The sequence below is a fragment of the Dipodomys spectabilis genome, unplaced genomic scaffold (assembly GCF_019054845.1).
Source record: "Dipodomys spectabilis isolate Male_0828 unplaced genomic scaffold, ASM1905484v1 ptg000051l, whole genome shotgun sequence".
Classification (NCBI taxonomy): domain Eukaryota; kingdom Metazoa; phylum Chordata; class Mammalia; order Rodentia; family Heteromyidae; genus Dipodomys; species Dipodomys spectabilis.
In genome coordinates this window covers 20,923,485-20,947,158 of record NW_024870728.1, presented here as the reverse complement: position 1 = coordinate 20,947,158, position 23,674 = coordinate 20,923,485, and the positions used below count along the sequence as shown (strand labels likewise).

General features: G+C 36.6%; 1 protein-coding gene across 7 annotated transcripts in view; it reads left to right on the top strand.

Annotated features, from left to right (window-relative positions):
- The window catches only part of Creb1 (cAMP responsive element binding protein 1), a 60,969-nt gene that overhangs the window by 28,361 nt on the left and 8,934 nt on the right, over positions 1-23,674 (top strand). For 5 of the 7 annotated variants that reach the window (XR_006147341.1, XR_006147342.1, XM_042678928.1 and 2 more), the window contains 4 exons: positions 4,762-4,862; positions 10,092-10,234; positions 14,417-14,599; positions 16,627-16,777. Coding sequence is in view for 5 of the 7 variants with exons in the window: in XM_042678928.1 (XP_042534862.1) it covers positions 4,762-4,862; positions 10,092-10,234; positions 14,417-14,599; positions 16,627-16,777 (578 nt within the window). In the remaining 2 variants the exon portion in view is untranslated. Of the gene's footprint in view, positions 1-4,761; positions 4,863-10,091; positions 10,235-14,416; positions 14,600-15,795; positions 16,323-16,626; positions 16,778-23,674 lie in introns of those variants that run through there. The other 2 variants (XM_042678932.1, XM_042678931.1) reach the window with 2 other exon arrangements.

Here is a 23,674-nt window from a genome sequence, read left to right as displayed (position 1 = left end):
CAAGCCCCACAACCGACCAAAAAAAGGCTTAAAATACACAAAGTACATTTTCATGATGGGAGAATTAAGATACTCCTGTTTATATATTGCAATCTAAAAATAAGAAACTAAGCTGTACTTATTTCATGTACAGCATGGCTTTGGTGCTCTAACATTGTTACATACGTATATTCTCAAAGATTATGTGAAAATCCTTATAAAAGTGTTGAGGATTACACAGTATTTAGGGGTTAAGGGTGCCATCCTCATTCTTATTTATTAGTTGTGGCCACATTTTAATACAATGTAGTTTAAATGTACCACACAGGTGATTTATAGATAATTTTACTTTAAATTATTACATCTCATCTCTACAACAAATGCTTATTGATCACATGCTATGTACCAGTCATTGTTCTAGGTGCTATCAAAGACAGCAGTGAACAAACCATACATCTATTTCTCTTGAAGATCACATTGAGTGAAGAGAGACAGACTATGAAAAAAATAAAATATGTCAGGTGAGGATAAGTGCTGAAGAGATTAATAAAACAGGGGTAAAGGGTAGAGAAAGGTGCAAAGGGAAAAGTGCTTATTTTATATAAGATGGTTGGGGAAATGATGAGCAGAGACCAGAAGGCAGCTATGCCAAGTAGATAGTGAAAGCTATCAAGGTTTGGAAATGAGGATGATTGGGATTCTATGATATAAGGAAATAGCAGGATGTTGATAGAATAGAATAAACAAGCAGAGTGATTGGAGATGAGATTTTATTTTGTTTTGCTGCCAGTATTGTGTCTTAATCGCATCTTGTATTCACTGGGTTTGCTTGCCCACCACTGGTGGTCTACTACTTGAGCCATACCTCCAACTCTGCTTTTTCCTGTTTAATTGGGGATGGAATTTCAAGGGTTTTCTGCCAGGACTGGCACTGAAAGGTCTTCTGGGTCTCAGCTTCTTGAGTAATTAAAATTACATGTTTGAGCCTCTGGCAGCAGCTGAAGATGAGCCTTCTGGTGCTTTGTAATATGATGGGGATAGCAGTAAAAGCCTTGTATGACACACAGACTCTGTAATTATACTACAGTAAAATATTTAACAGTTTCCTAACTTCACGGTGTTTATTGTTTAACATATAGGCACGTTTCTGACCTTAATGATGCCTGGGAAGCAAGGGCTTGGAAGATGTATTTTACCTAACAGATGTTTGAAAAAAGAAATCCATTTGAACTATCCCATTTCAGAAAAAGTACTATTTTAACTACAAATGAGAATATTGTTTCTTGAAAAAAAACATATGCTTTGGAGAGAAAATTTGGCAATACAAATTTGAAAATGTTTTCATATTTTCCTCCCTTAGGGATAATGTAGGTTTGTCTTCCCAAAAGTATTGAGAGAGAGAGAGAGAGAGAGAGAGAGAGAGAGAGAGAGAGAGAGAGAGAGTGTGTGTGTGTGTGTGTGTGTGTGTGTGTGTGTGTGTGTGTGTGTGTACACTTCGGCTTAAACTCTTTCATTCTTATTTGGCTTTTTTACTCATAGCTGGTATTTATCACTTGAACCAAGCCTTCTCTTCTGGCTTTTTCTAATTGGAGATGAGAGTCTCATGGATATATTTGTTGAAGTTGGTTTTAAACCTCAGTTTTCAAGTCTCAAGCCACCTGAGTAACTAAGATTATAAGCAAGAGTCAGTAGCCCACAGCTATGCCTCAGAATTTTTTAAAAGTTTCCATACTGTTTGGAAGTCTTAAGTTTCAGTAGGTATTGAATTTATTGGTTAGAAAGTGTGAAACTGGCCAGGCATCAGTGGCTCACACCTGTAATCCTACCTACTCAGGAGGCTGAGATCTGAGGATCACGGTTCAAAACAAAAACAAATTATATCAACTACAGGTAGCTCACATCTGTAATCCAGGATTACAGATGAGAATCACCAAGACCAATGGGTAAAAGTCTGTGAGACTGCTCCAAAATAACCAGTGAAAAGCAGGGCTGGAGGCATAGCTTAATTGGTAGAGCACCAGCAGAGCAATTAAACAAGTGCAAGGCCTTGGGTTCAAATCCCAGTACCACCAAACATTCATACATATATACGCATACACCTGTACACACATATACATGTACATACACATGAAATTGTAAGGCCTTTCTACCAGCATGCAGTAACCAACTTAGACTAGGGAGTAAGAACATATTACCTAAATCTCAACATCAGTTTTCATAGTTGTGATTCTGTAGTTGGTAGCTGAAAATCAACTGATTGTTTTACTTTATAAGTTCAACCTACATATTGAGGGTTGTCTTTTTCATAACTAACAGTTATTAAATCACATTTCCTAAACCTAAGCCTAGACCCATATCACTTTAAAAGACATTAAGTGACTTTTTAGTGAAGCATATTTAGTTACATCAGTTTATTAGCAAAAAGTTACATAATTTATCTTTAGGAAATTAGAATTAGTATTTATACTTAACCTATCTTAAAGAACTCTTGATGAGCAACAAATTAAATAACATTTAAAATGTACAATTAAGTTGGGTGCCAGTGACTCACACATATAATTGTCGCTACTCCGGCTGAGATCTGAGGATTGCAGTTCAAAGCTAGATCAACCCGGACAGTCTATGAGACTCCAGTCTTCAATTAACAATGAAAAAGCCAGAAATGGAGCTGTGGCTCAAGTGTCAGAATGCAAACCTTGATTGGAAAAAAGCACAGGGACAGTACTCCAGCCCTGAATTCAAGCCCCAGGACCAACACACACACACACACACGCACACGCACACGCACGCACGCACGCGCACGGGGCTGGGGAGGTGGCTCAGTGGTAGAGCGCTTGCCTTGCATACCTGAGGCCCTGGGTTCGATTCCTCAGCACCACATAAGCAAAAAGAAAAAAAGCCGGAAGTGGCGCTGTGGCTCAAGTGGTAGAGCGCTAGCCTTGAGCTGAAGAGCTGAGGGGGACAGTGCCCAGGCCCAGAGTTCAGGCCCCACGACTGGACAAAAAAAAAAAAAAAGAAGTATATATGCCTATGTGAAATTATACATAAATATACATATACATATATACATATACTGGTAGATTTGCAGATCAAGAGCTTGAAGATCAACATCCTAGGCTCTTACTAAGGTTCCTTGATCCAGTGAGTAAAAACTATCTAAGCCATGAGTTTCAACTTACCCATATAAAGTACTTAAGCTTCAGAGGATAGTTTTAAAAACATTTAGGAATATTATATCATTACTTTGATTTATTTTTTAGTCATTCTATAGAATTATTATATGAGACCTCCAACAGTAAATGAAAGGAGCTTTTTTTTCTTCATAGTAAAAGAAAGTATGGATTTAAACAATAAAGTTATAAAATACAGATCTTATTATTTATATGCATGGGTATGTGCATGTGTATAAGTATGTGTGCATATGCTATGCTGGGGCTTGAATTCCGGCCCTTGTGCTCTTTCAAGGTTAGCACTCTCCCACTTAAGTCAGCCTCCACTTCTGGCTTTGTGCTGATTAATTGGAATAAGGTCTCAGATTTAGGCTGTATTCAAACAAGATCCTCAGATCTCAGCCTCTTGAGTAGCAGAGATTGTAGACATGAGCCACGAGACATGAGACATGAGCATGTAGACATGAGACATGAGCATGTAGACATGCCTAGCCTCTAGTCTAATTATTTATGTCGACAAATAATGAGGCTAGCAGTACATACAAAATACATTTGAGGATCTTTATTGCCACTAGATCTTCTATTTATAAAATAGATATAATTCTACTAGCACCCATTGGTAACTGGTGTTACATATACTTATGTGAGTACATAGCAACTGGCACATAGTAATCTGTGAATTCTCATTTCTGTTATGCCACATGGAACCTTTATTCACTTACATTCATTATCTGTGAATCTAAGAATGCTACCAAAAACACATAGTTCTTCACCTGGAATGTTGGCTTAAAAATAACTGTAGAGGCTAGGTTCTGGTGGCTCATACCTGTAATCCTAGCTACTCAGGAAGCTGAGATTTTAGGATTGCAGTTCAAAGCCAGCCCAGTCAGGAAAGTGAGATTCTTAACTCCAGTTAGCTGCTTAAAAAGCCAGAAGTGGAGCTGTGTCTCCAAGTGGCAAAGTGCTAGCCTTACGCAAAGAAAAAAAAACAAAAACAAAAAAACAGTGACAGTGCCCAAGCTGAGTTCAGGCTCCAAGACCTGCCAATCAAAATAAAACTGCAGAATGCTAACTTATTAATATGTCTATATATAATAGTGAACTTCTTACTAACTTGCCTAAAACAACTGTCTAGAATGTGGTGGGGCAGCTCTGATCTTAATTGTGCCCTTGTAAATTTAGAAATATTTGCAGAATAATTAAAAGAAAATACTTACATAGTCACTATGTAGATTTAGGACCATATTCTTGGTCATTTGTTCTTTTTTAATGTTAAACCCCATTTTAGTTAGCAATTTTGTTCTAAAAAAATCGGAGGAAAAAACTGACAATACTAATGCATTCAGGATAGGCTAAACGGAGTTCTGAATTTAAAGACAAATGTTTCAGGGCAAATGTTTTAATTTTCTCTGACTTCATCTTAATTCATACTTAATGTAACTTAAGAAAAGGGGTACAGAGTGACTAGCTGCCTAAGTGGTTGTCTCCCATTTAAAACTGAAGCATATAAATGGTTTATATATAATCATTCGTATTTGACTTTCTTGAGGTTCATAAAATTTGATGGGAACTAAATTTAGTTGCCAAGATAAAAGTTCTTCTTTATTTTCAGATTTCAACTATTGCAGAAAGCGAAGATTCACAGGAATCAGTGGATAGTGTAACTGATTCTCAAAAACGAAGGGAAATTCTTTCAAGGAGGCCTTCCTACAGGTAAGGAGTTTTAATAGCTAAAACAAAAATATATATGGGGACAGGAGAGAAAAACTAAGAAAGTGAGGGAATGGGTGACATTGTCCAAAAAGGAATATACTCATTATTTGACTTATGTAACTGTAACCCCTCTGTATCACCTTCATAATAACAATTTAAAATTTTTAAAAAGCAGCCTAAAAGAAAAAGAATTTTAAATGTACAAGAAGCCTTTGATAGTAGTAGATACAGATATCAGAAAAAGAACAAGCTTTTCAAACCTAATAGATTTTTTTCCTGTATTTCTTGAGTTACTTCTCTAAAATAAATTGAAGCTTGTCGTACAGAATGAGACCACTTCTTACTCAAGTTCTGGATAAAAACACTTTTTTATTGTTAAAATATTTGGAACAAATCTGATAGGTTATACCATTTTCTAGTTATATATTAGTTCAGAGTCTGTGGTATTTATCTACTCATGTTTATATATCATTTTTTAATACCATGCTACTTAGCAAATTATGATTTATATTAATTTAGTAGTTGTTTTTGAGTGGTGCTTTGTTCTCATGCTCTAGTACTTAAGGATACCTTTCTGTAGTTTGTCTTCAGCTGTGGAGTTTGCCTACATCCTGAATCGCATCCAGGATGCTAAAGCCATTTATTTTTCACAGAAGTTAGCTCATATTAACTATATCCAGGCAAGGTAATTGCACAAATCTTGATTAATTTACTTCAGAGCTTAATTCCGTGCACAAATCTTGATTAATTTACTTCAGAGCTTAATTCCGTACTCAGAGGAGTAGAGGAAACACTAGAACTTATTGGCATAAGCAGGAACTTTCTGTGTAGACTTCCAGGGACTCAGAAAATTGGAGACAGAATTGTCAAATGGGATTACATCATGTTAAAAAAGTTTCTGCAAGGTCTGGGAAGGTGGCTCAGTGGTAGAGCACTTGCCTTGCATGCATGAGGCCCTGGGTTCTATTCCTCAGCACCACATAAGCAAAAAGAAGAAAGCCGGAAGTGGCGCTGTGGCTCAAGTGGTAGAGTGCTAGCCTTGAGCTGAAGAGCTGAGTGACAGCGCCCAGGCCCAGAGTTCAGGCCCCACGAGTGGACCCCCCCCAAAAAAAAAGTTTCTGCAAAACAGGGCATTGGTGGCTCACTCCTGTAATCCCTAACTGTTCAGGAAGTTGAAAAATGATATGAGGATCACATTTTGAAGACAGCCAGGGTAGGAAAGGTGTGAGACTCTTAGCTGCAATTAACCACCAAAAAAAGAAAAGGAAAAAAAAAAAAAGCCAGAAGTGGAGCCATTGCTCAATTAATCAAATGCTAGACTTGAGCAAAAACACTTAAGAACAGTGCCCAGACCCTGATTTTAAGCCCCAGGATCAGAACAAAAAAAAGTTTCTTCACAGTAAAGGACATGGTTACTAAGCTAAAAAAACAGAAGGAAGAAGATCTTTATCTGACAAGGGTCTAATATGAATATACAAAGAGCTCAAGAAACTAAATTTTCAAATAATAATTCAATTAATAAATGGTCAAAGGACCTAAATAGATACTTATCAGAAGACGTAAACCTGGTCAGTAGATACATAAATCCTTCATCTCATAAAAGATATATAAATCAAAACAACACTGAGATTCTATCACATTTTGGATATTTATCCTAAAGATTACAAGTCAGGATACAGTAAAGACATTTGCCACACTCATGATCACTGCTGTACTATTCACTATAGCCAAGTGAGAGAAACATCCCAGATGCCCTCCAGTGGACAAATGGATTAAGAAACAATCGCATGAAAGAAAAAACATTTGAATACTTACCTTGGGGTTCATTTCACCTAACATCAACTTATCTGACCATTTCTGCTTGTCTCAGACATATACTAGTTATTGCAAATAAGGGAAACCATGGGACCTATGTTTCTTTGGGCCTGGTTTACTTCACTTAATACAATTTTTTCCAAGTCTTTCCATTTCCTAACAAATGGGGCAATGTCATTCTTTATGATGGAAGCATAGAATTCCATTGGGTATATATACCACATTTTCTTGATCCATTCATCTACTGAGGGGCATCTGTGTTGGTTCCATATCTTGGATATGGTAAATAATGCTGCAATAAACATAGTTGTACTGGTAGCTTTAGTATGGTCATGTTTGTGATCATTTGGGTAAATGCCCAAAAGTGGGATTGCTGGGTCATAGGGGAGCTCTATGTGGAGTCTTTTGAGGAACTTCCATACTACTTTCCAAAGTGGTTGAACAAGTTTACACTCCCACCAACAATGCAGTAAAGTTCCCTTTTTTTTCTTTCATGCGATTGTTTCTAACATATTTATAAGATGATTTTTTTGTTGCTTTGTATGTCCCTCCCCCACGGTATAACCCCTGCTTTCACTGTATTTGATGTTGGTATAATTTGTGGAGGGAAGGACAAAAACAAATTGTTTAAATAGGGATTCAGGTGGACCCATTGCAACAATGAAATGTACAAGTCATTTTATCGAAAATCGAACTTTGCAACACTGGCCTGGAGGGTTGGGGAAGGGATGGGAAGGGGAAACAAAGGAGGAGGCAACAATGCTTGATAAAAAATGTATTCACTATCTTGCCCATGTAATTGTAACCCCTCTGTACAGTATTTTCACAATTAAAAAATAAATAAAAAAATTTAAATATAAAAAAGAAATAAATATACACAAGGTAATGGAAATTGAAAAAAATGGATTAAGAAAATATGGGAGGGAGGGATGGGATGAGTATGTAGTTAGGTAGACAGAATGGAATTTTAACTATATCAAAAAAAACATACAGGGTGTCATGCATATATACATAAACATATAACTAAACTATATACAGGGAAGGATTCCAGTGGTATTATTACTTTGAACAATAAAATGAATACCTGGAAGCTGGAATGTTGTGAGAGTTAGGGCATGAGGTCAAGGGGAGGAAGCTAGACACATGGACAGAAGAAGTTTAATGCAGTCATATTCAATGTATATATGTGAAAATGGAACTAAGTAAATTGAGGGTAGGTGGGAAAGATGAGGAGAATGATGAAAGGAGTGAGTGATGTTGTACCCACAAACTGACACTGACATTAAATAGTACTTAAAAATAAAAAGGTTAATTTCAGAGTCTTACAGTTATGTTTCTTTTCCTCATTAGCTTAAAAAAACTATTTCATGTGTTTTTTATTGTTGTTTGTTTGTTTGTTTTGCCAGTTATGGGGCTTGACACAGGGCCTGAGCAGTGTCCCTGAGCTTTTTCTCTCAAGTTCATGCTCTACCATTTGAACCCCAGCTCCAGTTCCAATTTTCTGATGGCTAATTGGGATAACCGTCTCATGGACTTTCCTGCCCACACTGGCTTTGAACCATTATCCTCAGCTCTCAGCGTGGCCACCAGTGCCTGGCTATATTCATATTTTCTGAGGGATGGTGATCTCACACAAACACATACATATTTACTGCTAAGCTTAATAAGATTTAGCTTCACAAATTAACGATTCTGAATTTCTATCAACAAATTGATTTTTGAGGTCTTAAGAAATTTTATGTTACTAGTGCCTTCATAATTTTGTTTTAGATATAATTAGTATTAGGAGTTTTTGTTTGTTTTTTTGTCAGTTGTGGGGCTTGAACTCAGGGCCTAGGCACTGTCCCTGAGCCTCTTGGTAGATTTTAACTTTGAAATATATCTCATGTTAGTATGTAACATCTTTGAGGCTAAAGCTTTGTATTGAAAAAAATTCTTAACCTTATTTGACTTATAGTCTAAAACCTAGAAACAGTCATTTAATAATGATAAATTAATAATTAACAAGTTAATAATTACAAGTTAAAATGATATTTAATAGTCAAATGAAAGGTATCATGAGACCAGATGTGTTGAGAATACTATTCCTGCTCTTGTAATCCAACTTTCTTATTGGGTATCATTATTTTAATTTTTTGAATTCTTATAACCTAGCCTCCATATTTTGATTATTGCCAAGTGCTTAACATGCAAGGCTGAAGCTAAAAACACTAATTGATGATCCATCAATTAGAGATAAATTTTAATTGAAACATTCTTATCTCTGTAGCATTTTATATCCAGAGGAAATCCTTGAAAAGTGCAGTTTAGCTAAAAAATGTAGAAGCTGTGCATAGTAAATTTACAAATGACAGGTTTATAAGTTCCTCAAGATATAAGAGGATAAAAACTTTGAAAGATCATACCAGCCAAAGACAATAGGATGAAACAAGAATGGTTGTGTAAACTTTTCAAGATTGATCATGAAATGAAACAACATATTCAACATTAACTTAAGAATATTTTAAAGAAGATACTTACATTCTTTAAGTTATTACTAATATGGTGTGGCTGCCTCCCTGTCCCCTCCTGCCCCCAGGGCCAATATTCTGTAAGGCTGAAGTGAGAAACATAGTGGCTAGTTTAAAGGAGGGAATTTATCTTACTGATGAGTCCACAGTCTAGTATATACATTAAGAGAAAGTGAACTGTATCCAGGAAGATTTAGCCTGGTGGTATAACAATAATTTGAAAAACTTGAAAGCATAAAAAAAGGCTTCTTGCTTCATGTTTCAGTTGTCATACAAAAGAGAACTAGATAGATTAGTTTCCAGCTCTAAAGAGGTAGCTTTTAAAACTTTTTCTTTCATAATCCATGGAAAGAAACATATCTCCCTTTTATAGTTTTCTATAAGCATACAAATACATGTATATAGAGCTGAATGTATATGAGAGGCTGAAGCATTAAAGTTTCAGGCCAGCCAGGGCTAAAAAGCAAGACCTTGTATTTAAGAAAAAAGAAATACTCATAATCAACATTGTCTTTTTTTTCTTTCTAGACCTTGTATTTGACATTCTTCATTCTTTGAGTTTATTTTTATGATTCATATATTTTAAACTTATATACTAAGCATTAGCAGCTTTATTAACTTAGCCAATAATTGGGGCTTGAACTCTGGGCCTTAGCACTGTCCCTCAGCTCTTTAGCTCAAGGTGCATGCTCTACCACTTGAGCCACAGCACCACTTCTGGTTTTCTAATGGTTTATTGGAGATAAGAGTCCTACGGACTTTCCTGCCTGGGCTGACTTTGAACCATGATCCTCAGATTTCAGCCTCCTGAGTAGCTAGGATTACAGGCGTGAGCCACTGGCACCCAGCCTTAGCCAATAATTTTTACCTTTAGTTTAATTAATATAGTTCTTTATTTTTCTAGGAAAATTTTGAATGACCTATCTTCTGATGCACCAGGAGTACCAAGGATTGAAGAAGAAAAGTCTGAAGAGGAGACTTCAGCCCCTGCCATCACCACTGTAACGGTGCCAACTCCAATTTACCAAACTAGCAGTGGACAGTATAGTGAGTAAACATAAGTGTCATGTCTTTTCTCAGTCTTTTTCTTTCCTTCTTTCTTTTCAGTCATTAGGCTTGAACTCAGGGCCCAGGTGCTGTCCCTGATCTCTCTTGCTCAAGGTTAATGCTCTACCCTTTGAGCCACAGCACCCCTTCTGGTTTTCTGGTGGTTTATTGGAGATAAGAATCTCATGGACTTTCCTGCCTGGGCTGTCTTCAAACTGTGATCCTCAGATCTCAGCCTCCAGAGTAACTAGCATTACTGATGTGAGCCACTGGAGCCCAGCTTCTTTTCTCTGTCATACTGCCATTATTATATTTCCTTTACTGTTAGTATACAGAAGTCTTTAATAGAAATAGTTCTTTCAGATTACTCAATATGTAAGCCCTTTGTATCTATTTTTTGTTTTGTGTAAAACACAAAGTCAATAGCTTTGTGACTACAAAATGAAACTATAGATCTTAATCATCATGTGATACTAAGAGAAAATGTAGGTTTTTCAGATAGGGGAAAATTTTTTTTATTATATTTAAGCCTCAAAATGCTACCATTTGTTCATTTATTTTTAATGATTTGTTTTACCTCCTAAAAAGTGTTTAAAAGTATTCATATTTCATAATGCTTTGAGAAGGAGTGGCTTGGTTGCAGTCTTATTAAAGCACTTTTAAATATTCTTTTCATATACAAGGTAGCTTATATTGAATTATAGCATAACTTGAAGGATTACTAAAATTAACAGAATATTCTACTGTTTGGCTACAGAAACAAAAAGTTTCACTTGCACAGTTGTTTATTTCTATTTCATGGTCTGTCTACATTTATGTCTGTCTTACCTCTTTTTGTTTGTTGGTTTTTATCCAATACCAGCATTTGAACTCAGGGCCTCATGCTCACTCAGTTTGTTTGCCCAGGGCTGGTGCTCTGCCCATTGAGTCATCCCTCCAGCCTTACTTTTTTCTGGCTAATTGGAGACCATCTCAACAAATAGCTAATACTAGCTTCTGATTATGTCTCACTGAGGAATCAACCTAGGGCTTCATGCATGCTAGGCAAGCACTCTAGCATTAAGCCACATTCACAGCCCCTAATACTGGCTTCTGAGTAGCTAGTATTACAGGTGTGAGCTACCAGTAGCTAGTTAAAGATGGGTTTTTTTTTCTCCTCCTCTTTTTCTCCTCCTTCTTTTTCTCCTCCTCCTCCTTCTCCTCCTCTTCTTCTTCTTTTTCTTCTTCTGCTGCTGCTTCTGCTGCTTCTTCTTCCTTCTTCTCTTTCCTCCTCTTCCTCCCCCTCCTCTTCCTCCTTCTTCCTCCTCTTTCCTCCTCCTCCTCCCTCCTCCTCCCTCCTTCCCCCTCCCCCCTCTCCTCCTCCTCTCCCACCCCTCCTCCTCCTCCTCCTCCTCCTCCTTCTTCTTTCTTTTCTCTTCTCTTCTTTTTTCTCCCTTCTCTCTTCTTTCGTCCCTGTGAGAAATGGGGTTTAAACTTGGAAGACTCTACCAAATTTGCCTTCTGGTCCTTCCACTTGGCCCTACCGCTTAAGCCATGCCTCCAGCTATTTCATAAAATACTTTTGAAACCTGCTGTTTGATTTGTGTGAATAAATGATACTTCCTTTATTGCTCTTCGTATGTGATGCCCAAGTTACTCGTTTTTAGTTCTAGCCCATTGTAGCTTTGCCTGCCTGCACTTTACATCCAACTGTATTAAAAACAGATTCCCAAGTAGCAAATGTTTAGCTCTCCCAAAGCTGGAACTTTTGACAGTATGTTGAAAGAAAGCTTTTTTTTTTTTTTTTTTTTTTCAAACGAAGTTACTCATTTACTATTTGAGCTCTGTGGACTTAGTTATCTTTTTTCCTTCTTAAATATTCTGTTGGACAGGATAAATAGATGACATCTCTAAGCCCGTGCATTTTAAATTTTATGATTGCTTCTTACCCAGATAATTCAAGGATGTCTCTTTTACATTGATAGATGAACTTAGTTTCCCCCTATTTCAGCATACTAAGATATACAATATCTTCCTGTTAGTAACATATAATATGAACCTGTTAGTAACAGGTTTACTATTCAGATTCAAGATTGAATAATTTGGGTTTTTACAATGCCTTTTTTTATTCAATGCCTTTATCCATTTTCCTCTCTGTGTAAATACACATCATTTTGATGGAACTGACTTATTAACATTTTCTTGACTAAGCACTGTAGTGAACACTCAAATATACAACATTATTTCTTGTCAAATGAACATATGGTTGTCAAAATTAATAATATTTAAAAGCTCTCTTCCCTTTTCAAAGTTTTTCCATATACATGATCTGTTTAAATATTTGTAACAATGAACCAAATATTATTAGTGTTACAGAAGCTAGAACAAAATCAAGTAAGGATTTAGTGATAGAATTTGGTCTATAATTCATACTTATATGTAGCTTTTTTTTTTCACTTGAATTTACTGCTGTGTAGCCAAAAAGAAAATGGTTTGTTAAATACAGTAGAATTTATTAACTCCGTATAAAGTTTGATTCTGTTTGCCTACTCTTTAATCTTACAGAATCTGACCGTAATTCTTAAATACTGTTCTTCCCCTTGTCTAAGATTAGCTAAAATGAACGAATTATATATGCTAGTATGCAAATTTTCACAATATCAATTTGTTATGCTAGCCAAATAATAACCTTTAACTCTCCTTATTTATTAAGCACAATAGATAATTTGCCATGTCCCAAAAACTCCTAGCTTGTTGATAATTGATTCCCAAATTGCTTTCTAATATAGTAGCATGCACAAGTCCGACATGTTTATCTTATTTATGCCCTTTTTTTTTTAACTTTTTCTTAGTTAAAATCCATTTGAATTTTATATTCCTTCTCTTTCTGGAATACTTGACCTCAGTACGACTTGGAAAGATTGAACCACATTTCTCAATGCTTTTTGTCATCTAAATAAAATAATTTATGGTTTTAATGAATAGCAAGTGTAGATAGTGAATTTTTTACAAAAGATCCTATAAGAAAATATATGTATCAGAAAGTACAGGACTTCTTTTTTTAAGCTCATGTCCTTGAACATACTTAGTAAGCTACATCCTAAGATTTATTTACCTATCTATTTATTGAGATTAAGTCTTACTTTCTTGCCTCTATTATCTTGCTCAGACAGTCCTCCCAACTCAGCTTCCTGAGTACCTCAGACTACAAACACAATTACTACACCTATCTAATTAAGTACACTTTTGATATAGTCAATGATTGCTAAAGGAGTTGGAAAATAGAATTATCTGGTAAACAGCTATATTAATTGCAATTTCAAACAATGATTTTTTTTTTCTGCCTGTTCTGGGTCTTGAACTCAGGGCCTGGGTACTGTCCCTAAGCCTCTCTGTGTTAAGGCTAGCACTCTACCACTTAAGCCACAGCACCACTTCCGGCCTTTTCTGTTTATGTGGTACTGAGGAATCGAACCTAGGGCTTCATGCATGCTAGGCAAGCACTCTACCACTAAGCCACATTCCCAGCCCAAACAATTTTTTTAATTTATTTTTTATTTTTTTTGGGTCCAGTCGTGAGTCCTGAGCTCTGGGCCTGGGCGCTGTCCCTCAGCTCTTGAGCTCAAGGCTAGCGCTCTACCACTTGAGCCACAGTGCCACTTCCGGTTTTTTTCTGCTTATGTGTTGCTGAGGAATCGAACCCAAGGCCTCATGCATGCAAGGCAAGCACTCTACCACTGAGCCACCTTCCCAGCCCCCAAACAATTTTTTTTAAGTGCCTGTTCCCACTACTCTACTGAGTGCATCAGACTAGAGAAGAAAAAAATCACATTTCCTACTTTAAAGAAATTTATTAGGACAGAATATTAAATAATGTATAAGTAATAGGTTATGTCGCTAATACTAGAATAAAGAAAAATACGGACCACAAAGTAGGACCTCCTCAGAAACAAGTAAGGTCAAAAAGAATTTGACATTATATAAGTAGTCATGTAGTTCATAGAATACATTTCTGTCCTAAAAATAGGATATGGTTTTCCTAAGTAGAAAATTACTGACTATATCAAACATTTCTTGGTGCTACTATTTGCTACTATAATTTATCCTTTGTCTTGCACATTGTTTTACATTGGGCTAAATATATTTTAAAAGTCTTATATGGTGTTAAATAAACATGTAACAATACAATCCATTGGGTTTTAGTTGCCATTACCCAGGGAGGAGCAATACAACTGGCTAACAATGGTACCGATGGGGTACAGGGTCTGCAAACACTAACCATGACGAATGCAGCCGCCACTCAGCCGGGTACAACCATTCTACAATATGCACAGACCACTGATGGACAGCAGATTTTGGTGCCCAGCAACCAAGTTGTTGTTCAGGGTAAGAAAATTCAGAATTCACAAATATGATAAGTTCTTTGAAAGATTAAAATTTTGTAAATTGAAAAAAGTAAGTACCATTAAATATAATTAATGTCTCCTCACTATTTATTTAGATATATAATTAAGAAATAGATATTTTCCATGAAATCTACTGTTACTCCAACTGGACCAAAATGTCATGGCATAAAAACAACTATTTTCAATTTTTAAAATATAGTATGTATCGTTAACACATTTAGTCTTTGAGGACTTGAGGAGGGGTAGATTATTTTAAAAATAGTAAGTTAGGAAAATGGATTCTTGACCTGACTACCTGGGGTCTGCTGTGTGATCCTGAGAAAGACCCAACCTTTCTAGGCCTAGGTCTTTCTTCTATGTTTGGATTTTGCTTTCTGGTTTTTCAAATTTATTCTAAAGAAATTTAAATACTTTTTTTCTAAGATCACTGCTTATTTCAAGTGAAAAAAACTATATTCCAAAAGAATACAGTATACAGGACTGTTGGGCTTTGGAGAGAAAGTAGTAGTAGATAAATGCTTGAATTATAGAAATAGCTTTTTTCTTTTGTGTATATATATATATATATATATATAAACATTTCAGGATTCTGTAAGTAGGACTTCACCAGGGGTTTTTGTTGTTGTTGAATTTATTTGAATACTTCAAGATTAATTTATGCCAGATTAAAATACTACAGATGGAAGAACTAATAAATTTGTTTCTAAAAAATATTTACAGATATATTTAGGTACTGGTGGCTCATGCTACTCAGGAGGCTGAGATTTGAGGATCAGTGTTCATAGCCAGCTCAGGCAAATAAGTCTGTGAGACTCTTATCTCCAATTAACCACCAGAAAACTGAAAGTAGAGCTGTGGCTCAAAGTGGTAGAGCCGTATCCTTGAGTAAAAAAGCTCAGGGACAATGCCTAGGCCCTGAGTTCAAGTCCTACAACTAACAACAACAAAAATTTTTTTACAGAAGTAACAGTGCATTTAGCCCTATGTTAGGTAATGATATCTGTACCATTCACCTTGAATAATTATTTTAGAATGATCCTAAAACACCAACCTGAGTCACAATTTATTAAATGGCCCTAATGTATTTACAGAATATATTCTGTTAAACAAATGGTATTTGAAAGAAATATTTTGATTATTAATGGGAGTAAAAACACCTTTTCACTTTACATGCAGGTACTCAAAAATTGTAAAGCAGGATGTCAGTGAATTTGAATTCTGAACGTCAGTTTGAAGATGGTAACATGTTTAGTATATAAATCTTTTCCACTCAAACTACACAAGTTAATTGATATTGATATCTGATGTAGATAATTTTATGAAAATCTTCAAATTCTCTCAATGTTAGGTTTCATAAAGGAGTTTTTGGAAGCAGTTTGACAAGTAGGTTGTTTAGTTAGAAAAATACAATTTGAATTTAGCTATTATCATGTACATTTAACAATATGTTTTCAGATAATATAATTAGCTTCACTTTCTCATACTTTCAGTTTTGTTTGAATTAGAAATTTATAATAGTTGACCATAATGCTTTATTTTCTCTTCCATTTTGCTATTTTATGAAAAATCATGGTCGTTTTTATGTCGTGGCAAGAGTCTACTTGAAATTTTTTAATATGAATTTACCAATATCAAAGGAAGACACTGAGGATTATACTCTATCTAGGAAGATCATCCAAGCTGTGCCCTACTTCCCTTTTAGACTTAAGGTTGGTAAGCATGTTAACCACAGAATAGACCTGCATTCCAATAGGGATAAATGAGACCCAGCAGACATAGGTTAAGACATCTTTCACACAATTATCTATATTAATAAATGCAGTAAATTGGGATTTATTTCTCAGTAATGACAGAGTTGATCATTATTTCAACATTTTAGCCATAATCATCTGCTCCTTATCACACCCCTTCGAATCCAAAAAGTGTGTTTAAAGTGATGATTGATACACAGTTAAATCAAGTTATAGAGTTTCTGTCTTACACCTTGTTCACTGTTCTTCTTTACAGCTGCCTCCGGAGATGTACAGACATACCAGATTCGCACAGCACCAACTAGTACCATTGCACCTGGAGTTGTTATGGCATCTTCCCCAGCACTTCCTACACAGCCCGCTGAAGAAGCAGCACGAAAGAGAGAGGTTCGTCTAATGAAGAACAGGTATGTATACTCCATTTATTTAGACCATTGTAGGTCAATTCTTCCAAGTGTGCCTTTGTAACTACTGATAATAGGATTATTGAATTGAATTTTTTCCAATAGAAATGATCACCCTGAAACTTTCTCATTTATAAAATGAAATTGTGGGCTAGTCTTTTAATTATGAAGTAATTTTCTTAGGTATGTTAATATTAAATGTTAAATTTACCTTAAATTTATCTGTAATAAATAAATGTATAATGCCACTTTATGTTTTAATATTTTCATTATTCAGAATGATAATTTAACACCAAAAGATTCTTTGAAATTACATTAATAAGAATACCATGTTTACTAACAAAATTTTAAAATAGATATAGTTCTCAACAATGAAATTGGAGAGGTTGCTTGGTTACTGTTGAGATAGAGTCTCACTTTTTGCTTGAGCCATCCTGGATCCTAGTCCTCTTATTTATGCTGTATCTGGGATTACAGGTATGTACCATCATGTCAGAATCTTACGACTTTGCCCAGGCTAGCCTGACCATGATCCTCCTGATCTCAGTTTTCGCTGCCATAATAGGCACATACTATCCATCTATTTGGGCCTTAAGAACTTATTTATCTGGGCTACTCTCAAACCATGATCCCTAAGTCTACCTTCCAAGTAGCTAGAATTACTTGTGTGCCACTGGTATCTGGTCCAATGAAAGTTTTACCTATCAAAATGAAATACAGCTATAATCATGGATACTCAGAAGGTTAAGATCTGAGGATCATGGTTCAAAGCCACATCAGTCAGCAAAGTCCATGAGACTCTTATCTCCAATTAACCACCAGAAAACTGGAAATGGCACTTGGGCTCAAAGTGGTAGAGCACTAGCCTTAGAGCAAAAAGAGCTCAGGGACAGTGCCCAGGCCCTGAGTTCAAGCCCTACAGCTGACCAAAAAATAGGAAGTGTAAAGTCATTCTCAGAAAGTAACTTTGTTGCCGTAAGTAGTTTAAAACAGGGCAAACGTAACTTACTAAATATTTAAGATTTAAGTATGGCAATGACTGAGACAAAAAAGCGAAAATAAAGATGTATGATGATATAAAAAATTAGAAATCAGGGCTGGGAAGGTGGTTCAGTGGTAGAGCGCTTGCCTTGCAATGCATGAGGCCCTGAGTTCGATCCCCAGCACCACATAAGCAAAAAGAAAAAAGCCGGAAGTGGCGCTGTGGCTCAAGTGGTAGAGCGCTAGCCTTGAGCTGAAGAGCTGAGGGACAGCACCCAGGCCCAGAGTTCAGGCCCCACGACCAAAAAAAAAAATTAGAAATCAGTTCATCCCAAGAATCTTCAAATACTGCGATAGAGTGAAAGAAACAAAAACTGAGCTTCAAGTCTTAGCTCTCCCATTTAGCTGTGACTTTGGAAGAATCTATTATTCCTAAACACCTTTTTTAAAGTAACACACACACATCCCACTTAAAATGTTGTTCTAATGGTCAAGTAAGATTATACCCCTGAAAACATTTTGTACCTATGAATGCTCTGTTAGTTTCTTGTTTAAGCAACTTTGTGTTTCAGCTGATCTATCTCTTTGTACCTAAAATAATTTCTTAGCTGTCACAATGCTGATAAATTATATCTAAGCTATGAGAAATGGTATAGCCATTCTGAGATATTAGGGAGAAACTTGGAAAGAAGCCCAGCAGCTTTTATTTTATCTTGTGCTCCAAATAATTTTCTTTAAGTAAATAAATTCCAACACCAAATGGAAATGTAAAAGGTGCATTCAAATTTAATGTAAGAAAATTAATTATAAGAAAAATGCCTAACCCTTTGTAATGTAAAATATCTCAAGCAAATATTGAGTATAAAACTTTTAAAACAACAGCATGTACTAAAACAAACAGTTATAAGTAGATATAACAGGACAGTCAGAAAATAAATTCTTTTGATTATAAAAACAGAAACAACTGAGCACTGGTGGCTTATTCCTGTAATCCTAGCTACTCAGGAGGCTGAGGTCTGAGGATTGCAGTTCAAAGCCAGCCTGGGCAGAAAAGTCCCTGTGAGTCTCTTATCCCCAATTAACCACCAGAAAACCGAAAGTGGAGCTGTAGCTCAAAGTGGTAGAGCACTAGCCTTGAGCAAAAGAACTCAAGGACAGTACCCAAGCCCTGAGTTCAAGCCCACAATGAATAAAACAAACAAACAAATACAACAAGATTACTCAGAGTATATCTCTGTATTTCACTCCTGTGGAACAAGAGTTTTCCCTTTGCTCTTTTGTGAAAAATTAATATATTTATGTGAGTCTGTTTCTGGGCCAACAGTCACTGATCTGTGTGTCTTTAATGTTATGCTATCTAACATCATAGTAAATCACAGCATCCTAGTAAATCTTGAATTTGACAGTGTGAGTCCTCCTCTCTTGTACAGTATTGTTTTGCATTCTCATATGATTTTTTAATTAGCTTGTTAATGTCTATAGAACGAGCTTTGATTAGGATTGGGTTGACTCTCTACATCAAGTATAGAATTGATATTCTTAATTTGGTATATTGTTTAATTTGATAGATTTATACCAAAATAATTCTGGCTCTTTGGTTCTTGTTTTAGGGGTGGTACTGAAATTCCTAAGCAGCTCATTGCTAGTCTATAGAAATAACATTAGCTTCTCTGAGGATACAGGAAAAAAATTAAATTCAGTGTCTCCTATACTATCACTCCAAATACATCTGTAACCAACACAAATAAGCAATCAGTGCTGTAGGAAACACCAGCTGGGTGTCTTGTAATTCAGAAACAATTCTGACAGATGTTAGATCCCACAGGTTTAGGGTTTGGTCCCACTAGGCCACTCTTGCCTATTTTACTTGCCAATTGCAAGCCCCAGGTTATTTTGCCTGTTGCTCACTGAGCTACTATTAATCGTTTTCATGACTTCATTTCTATTAATTTGACAAAACAGCTGTTAGTACAAACACTTGTATTTACTATTAATCATAAAGGATATTTTAGAAGCTATAAACAGCTAAGTGAGGAGCAAGGGCAAGTCAGACTTTGTCTGAAGTTAGCCTGTGCCACCCTCCTGGCTTATAGGTGTGTTGTTTCACACTCTCCTGGAAGCCTCCATGAATATATAGTTCTTCCAAACCAGTTTCATGAATTTTTTTTGCGGGGGGGAGGTCGTGGGGCTTGAACCCTGGGCTGGGCACTGTCCCTGTGCTCTTCAGCTCAAGGCCAGCTCTCTACCGCTTGAGCCACAGTACCACTTCCAGTTTTCTAGTGGTTTATTGGAGATAAGAGTCTCACGGAGTTTCCTGCCCAGGCAGGCTTTGAACTGTGATCCTCAGATCTCAGCCTCCTGAGTAGCTAGGATTACAGGCGTGAGCCACTGGCACCCAACTCAGTTTCATGAATTTTTATGGTAGCTTAATTACCTAGACATGATTCATTAAATCCTTATTTATTGGACTTCAGCCTTTGTCCCTTCCTGTGATTGGTTGGAAGTTCCAAGTGAACCACACCAAATCATGCCTTGGTCCTTCTGAGGGCTAGTCTTCCTCTTATTGCTATCTAGGGACTTCCAGCCATCGCTCAATGCATTAATATTACAAAAAGACTGCCCTGGGTTCAATTCCTCAGCACCACATAAGCAGAAAAGGCCAGAAGTGGTGCTGTGGCTCAAGTGGTAGGGCACTAGCCTTGAGCTGAAGAGCTGAGGGACAGTGCCCAGGCCCAGAGTTCAGTCCCATGACTGAACAAAGGAAAAAAAAAAAATATATATATATATATATATATATATAACAGACAACATTTTGAAGACTCCTAGTAGTTTAGGAATTTTATGTCAGAAGGAATACCAAAAATACATACTAACCTTTTATATTTAATGACCACTCAAAATTTAGTTCATTATGGTATCTTTTTTTTTTTTTGTTAGTGTCTTTACAGTTTTCTCTAAATAGTAAAAGTTAACACATCTGGGGCTGGGAAGGTGGCTCAGTGGTAGAGCGCTTGCCTTGCGTGCCTGAGGCCCTGGGTTCCATTCCTCAGCACCACATAATCAGAAAAAAAAAAGCCGGAAGTGGCGCTGTGGCTCAAGTGGTAGAGCCCTAGCCTTGAGCTGAAGAGCTGAGGGACAGCGCTCAGGCCCAGAGTTCAGGCCCCACAACCGAACCCAAAAAAAAAATCTGTCATCTTTCCATTTGGATTACAGAATAATGGTTCTTAGGAAGAACCAGTTCCTAAGCTAAAGTCAGGATGTCAGCAGGACTTTATTTCTTTTTGGAAGTGGTGCTGTGGTTCAAGAGGTAGAGCGCTCGCCTGGAGCTGAAGAGCTGAGGGACAGTGACCAGGTCCAGAGTTCAAGCCCCACGACCGACCAAAAAAAAAAAATAGGACATAATATTTCTTTTTGGAGTTTCTAGAGAGGAATTTACTTCCTTGCCCTTTCCAGCTTCTAGATGAAGCATTTTTTGGTTAATGATCCACTTTCTCCATTTTCAAAGTCAGCATTGTTGGCATTTCTCTGTTTTTCTTCCATAGCAATATCGCTCTGCCTCCCAATTTTAAGAGCTCTTGTGCTTAGTCTAAACTCTCTCAAAGTAATCTAAAATAATTTTCCTATTTTAAGATTAGCTCCCTATCAAGCTTAATTTCCGTAAGCCACATCAGATCTCAGAGGTGAGTCATTTTGGGGTGATTACAAATATTTAGAAGTTGTAGCCTCTTAGTAAATGCTGTTAACAGATCTTTGGTTCCTAGTTTCTTGTCTCTCCCACTCAGCTGCTCTTTCTTCTTCATTGTCTACCACAGTAGATACTGGGGCCTCTTTGCAGTCCAAGTGCCTTACCAGGTTCATGGAGCCATAGCTTGTAAAAGCACACAATTACTATTGTCTTCAGAGGTTGTGCATTGACCTACCAACTTACATACTCTGGCCTTCATCAGTTTTCACCTACTGTACTTAAAATTGTAAGGAGTTATTTTTATTATTGTGTAGCTGGTGTACAGCTGTACTCCAGTGAGGATGGATTTTTATCTTCTCCTTCCATGAAGCTTTATCTCCTATGGTAATCCTCTCTATCAGTATGATAGGGTAAGAGTAATATTCTTTCAGACTCTCCATATGTTGTCGCAGAAGCCAGACCAAGGCACATATTTTTAAGTTAACATGATGCATGCCAGTGAAAAGTGAAAAGACTTGTACAAATCTGTTGATTGGTTGGTTTTTGGGACAGAGTCTCACCTTGTAACCTAAGCTGTCTTAGTGCAATTTTCTATGTAATCCATGCCAGCCTCAAACTTTCAATCCTCCTGCCTCTGCCTCCTATGTCCTGGGGTTATAGGTGTGCTACACATATAAAGCTAAGACTCTTATAGATTTGAAGACCAAAGAGAAAAGGAAGATCGTATAGAATTAAAAATACAGTAAAAAGAAAGTTTGAAACACACTTTGTAAAATAATTTTTTCTGAAAATACTCATATAGCTTGGTACTGGGGGCTCCTAACTCTAATCCTCCTAAGTACTCAGGAGGCTACGGTCTGGAGGCTCATGGTTTGAAACCAGCTCGGGCAGAAAACTTCTCAAGGGGATCTGGGAAGGTGGCTCAGTGGTAGAGCGCTTACCTTGCATGCCTGAGGCCCTGGGTTCAATTTCTCAGCACCACATAAGCAAAAAGAAAAAAGCCGGAAGTGGGGCTGTGGCTCAAGTGGTAGAGTGCTAGCCTTGAGCTGAAGAGCTGAGGGACAGCGCCCAGGCCCAGAGTTCAGGCCCCAAGACCGGACCAAAAAAAAAAAGCAAGAAAGAAAAAGAAAACTTCTCAAGGCTCTGTTTCCAAAACAACCAGCAGAAGGATGAGCTGGAGAACATGCAAGCTGATCAAGTGCATGGCCCTAGGCCAAACACTGCAACAGGCATACATAAAAAAGTAAAGTCACTTTCAGAATCTATAGGTCATCTGTTTGCACTGGAATCATAGAATCGTATTTTTCTTGTAGTAGAAGTTATTTTAATCTTTACATGTAAATTCCCACTTCAGTCGCTGACGCGGCGGGTGGGGGGCATCCTTTTAATTCTCTTTAGTCTTAAAGTATATTTACATAGGAATTTTTAGAAGCTGTTAAGAGGCAGTCTTCAAGCTACAAGTTCTTATAAAACTTTAATTTGAGGTTTATTTGAATTTTGTATTAGGATAGTTATATTAATATTTAAATGTTTAGACTTTATCATTTAAAACTGTTGGTTTAGAACGGCTCTATGTCTATTCTTTAGTTTTGCATATGCCTCAATTCAAACCTAACTTATATCTTAATTTGAGACGTGTTGATGAGTACTTTTTATTTCTCTTTTTATTTGTAAACAAGAAAAAAAAAAGCAAGCTGGACACCGGTGGCTCACTCCTGTAATTCTAGCTACTCAGAAGGCTGAGATCTGAGGATCCCAGTTCAAAGCCCAGGCACAAAAGTATTACAGAGCCAAATTAAGTTTAGAATGTGTTCTATGAAATTCCTCTTTGGGGATCCTCAGTTTACAGTAGTACATTCAAAAGATCCAAGAATTCTTGCATTAAAGAAGCTAGTTAATTGTTTTAGCCCAATGTTTGAGGAACATACATTTAAAATATTCATAATACTATTTGTAATGGAACAATCTTAGAAGATGCTAACCTGTATATCATATTAATGTAACTTTGAAAACATCTAGTCATAGTGCTCACATGGTTGATTCTACTTGCAGATTATAAATTCTTGGGTAATAAAGAGGAAAAGGAAAAGAAATAAGATTGATCAACCTTAGCAAAATATAAACTTTTGTAAATGCATGATTGGTTGTAAATGGCTATGTTTTATATAGGCTTAGACTCTACTTTCAACTGAGCCATAAGGAATCTACCTTGTTCTGTTCCCTGTGCTAGTGGC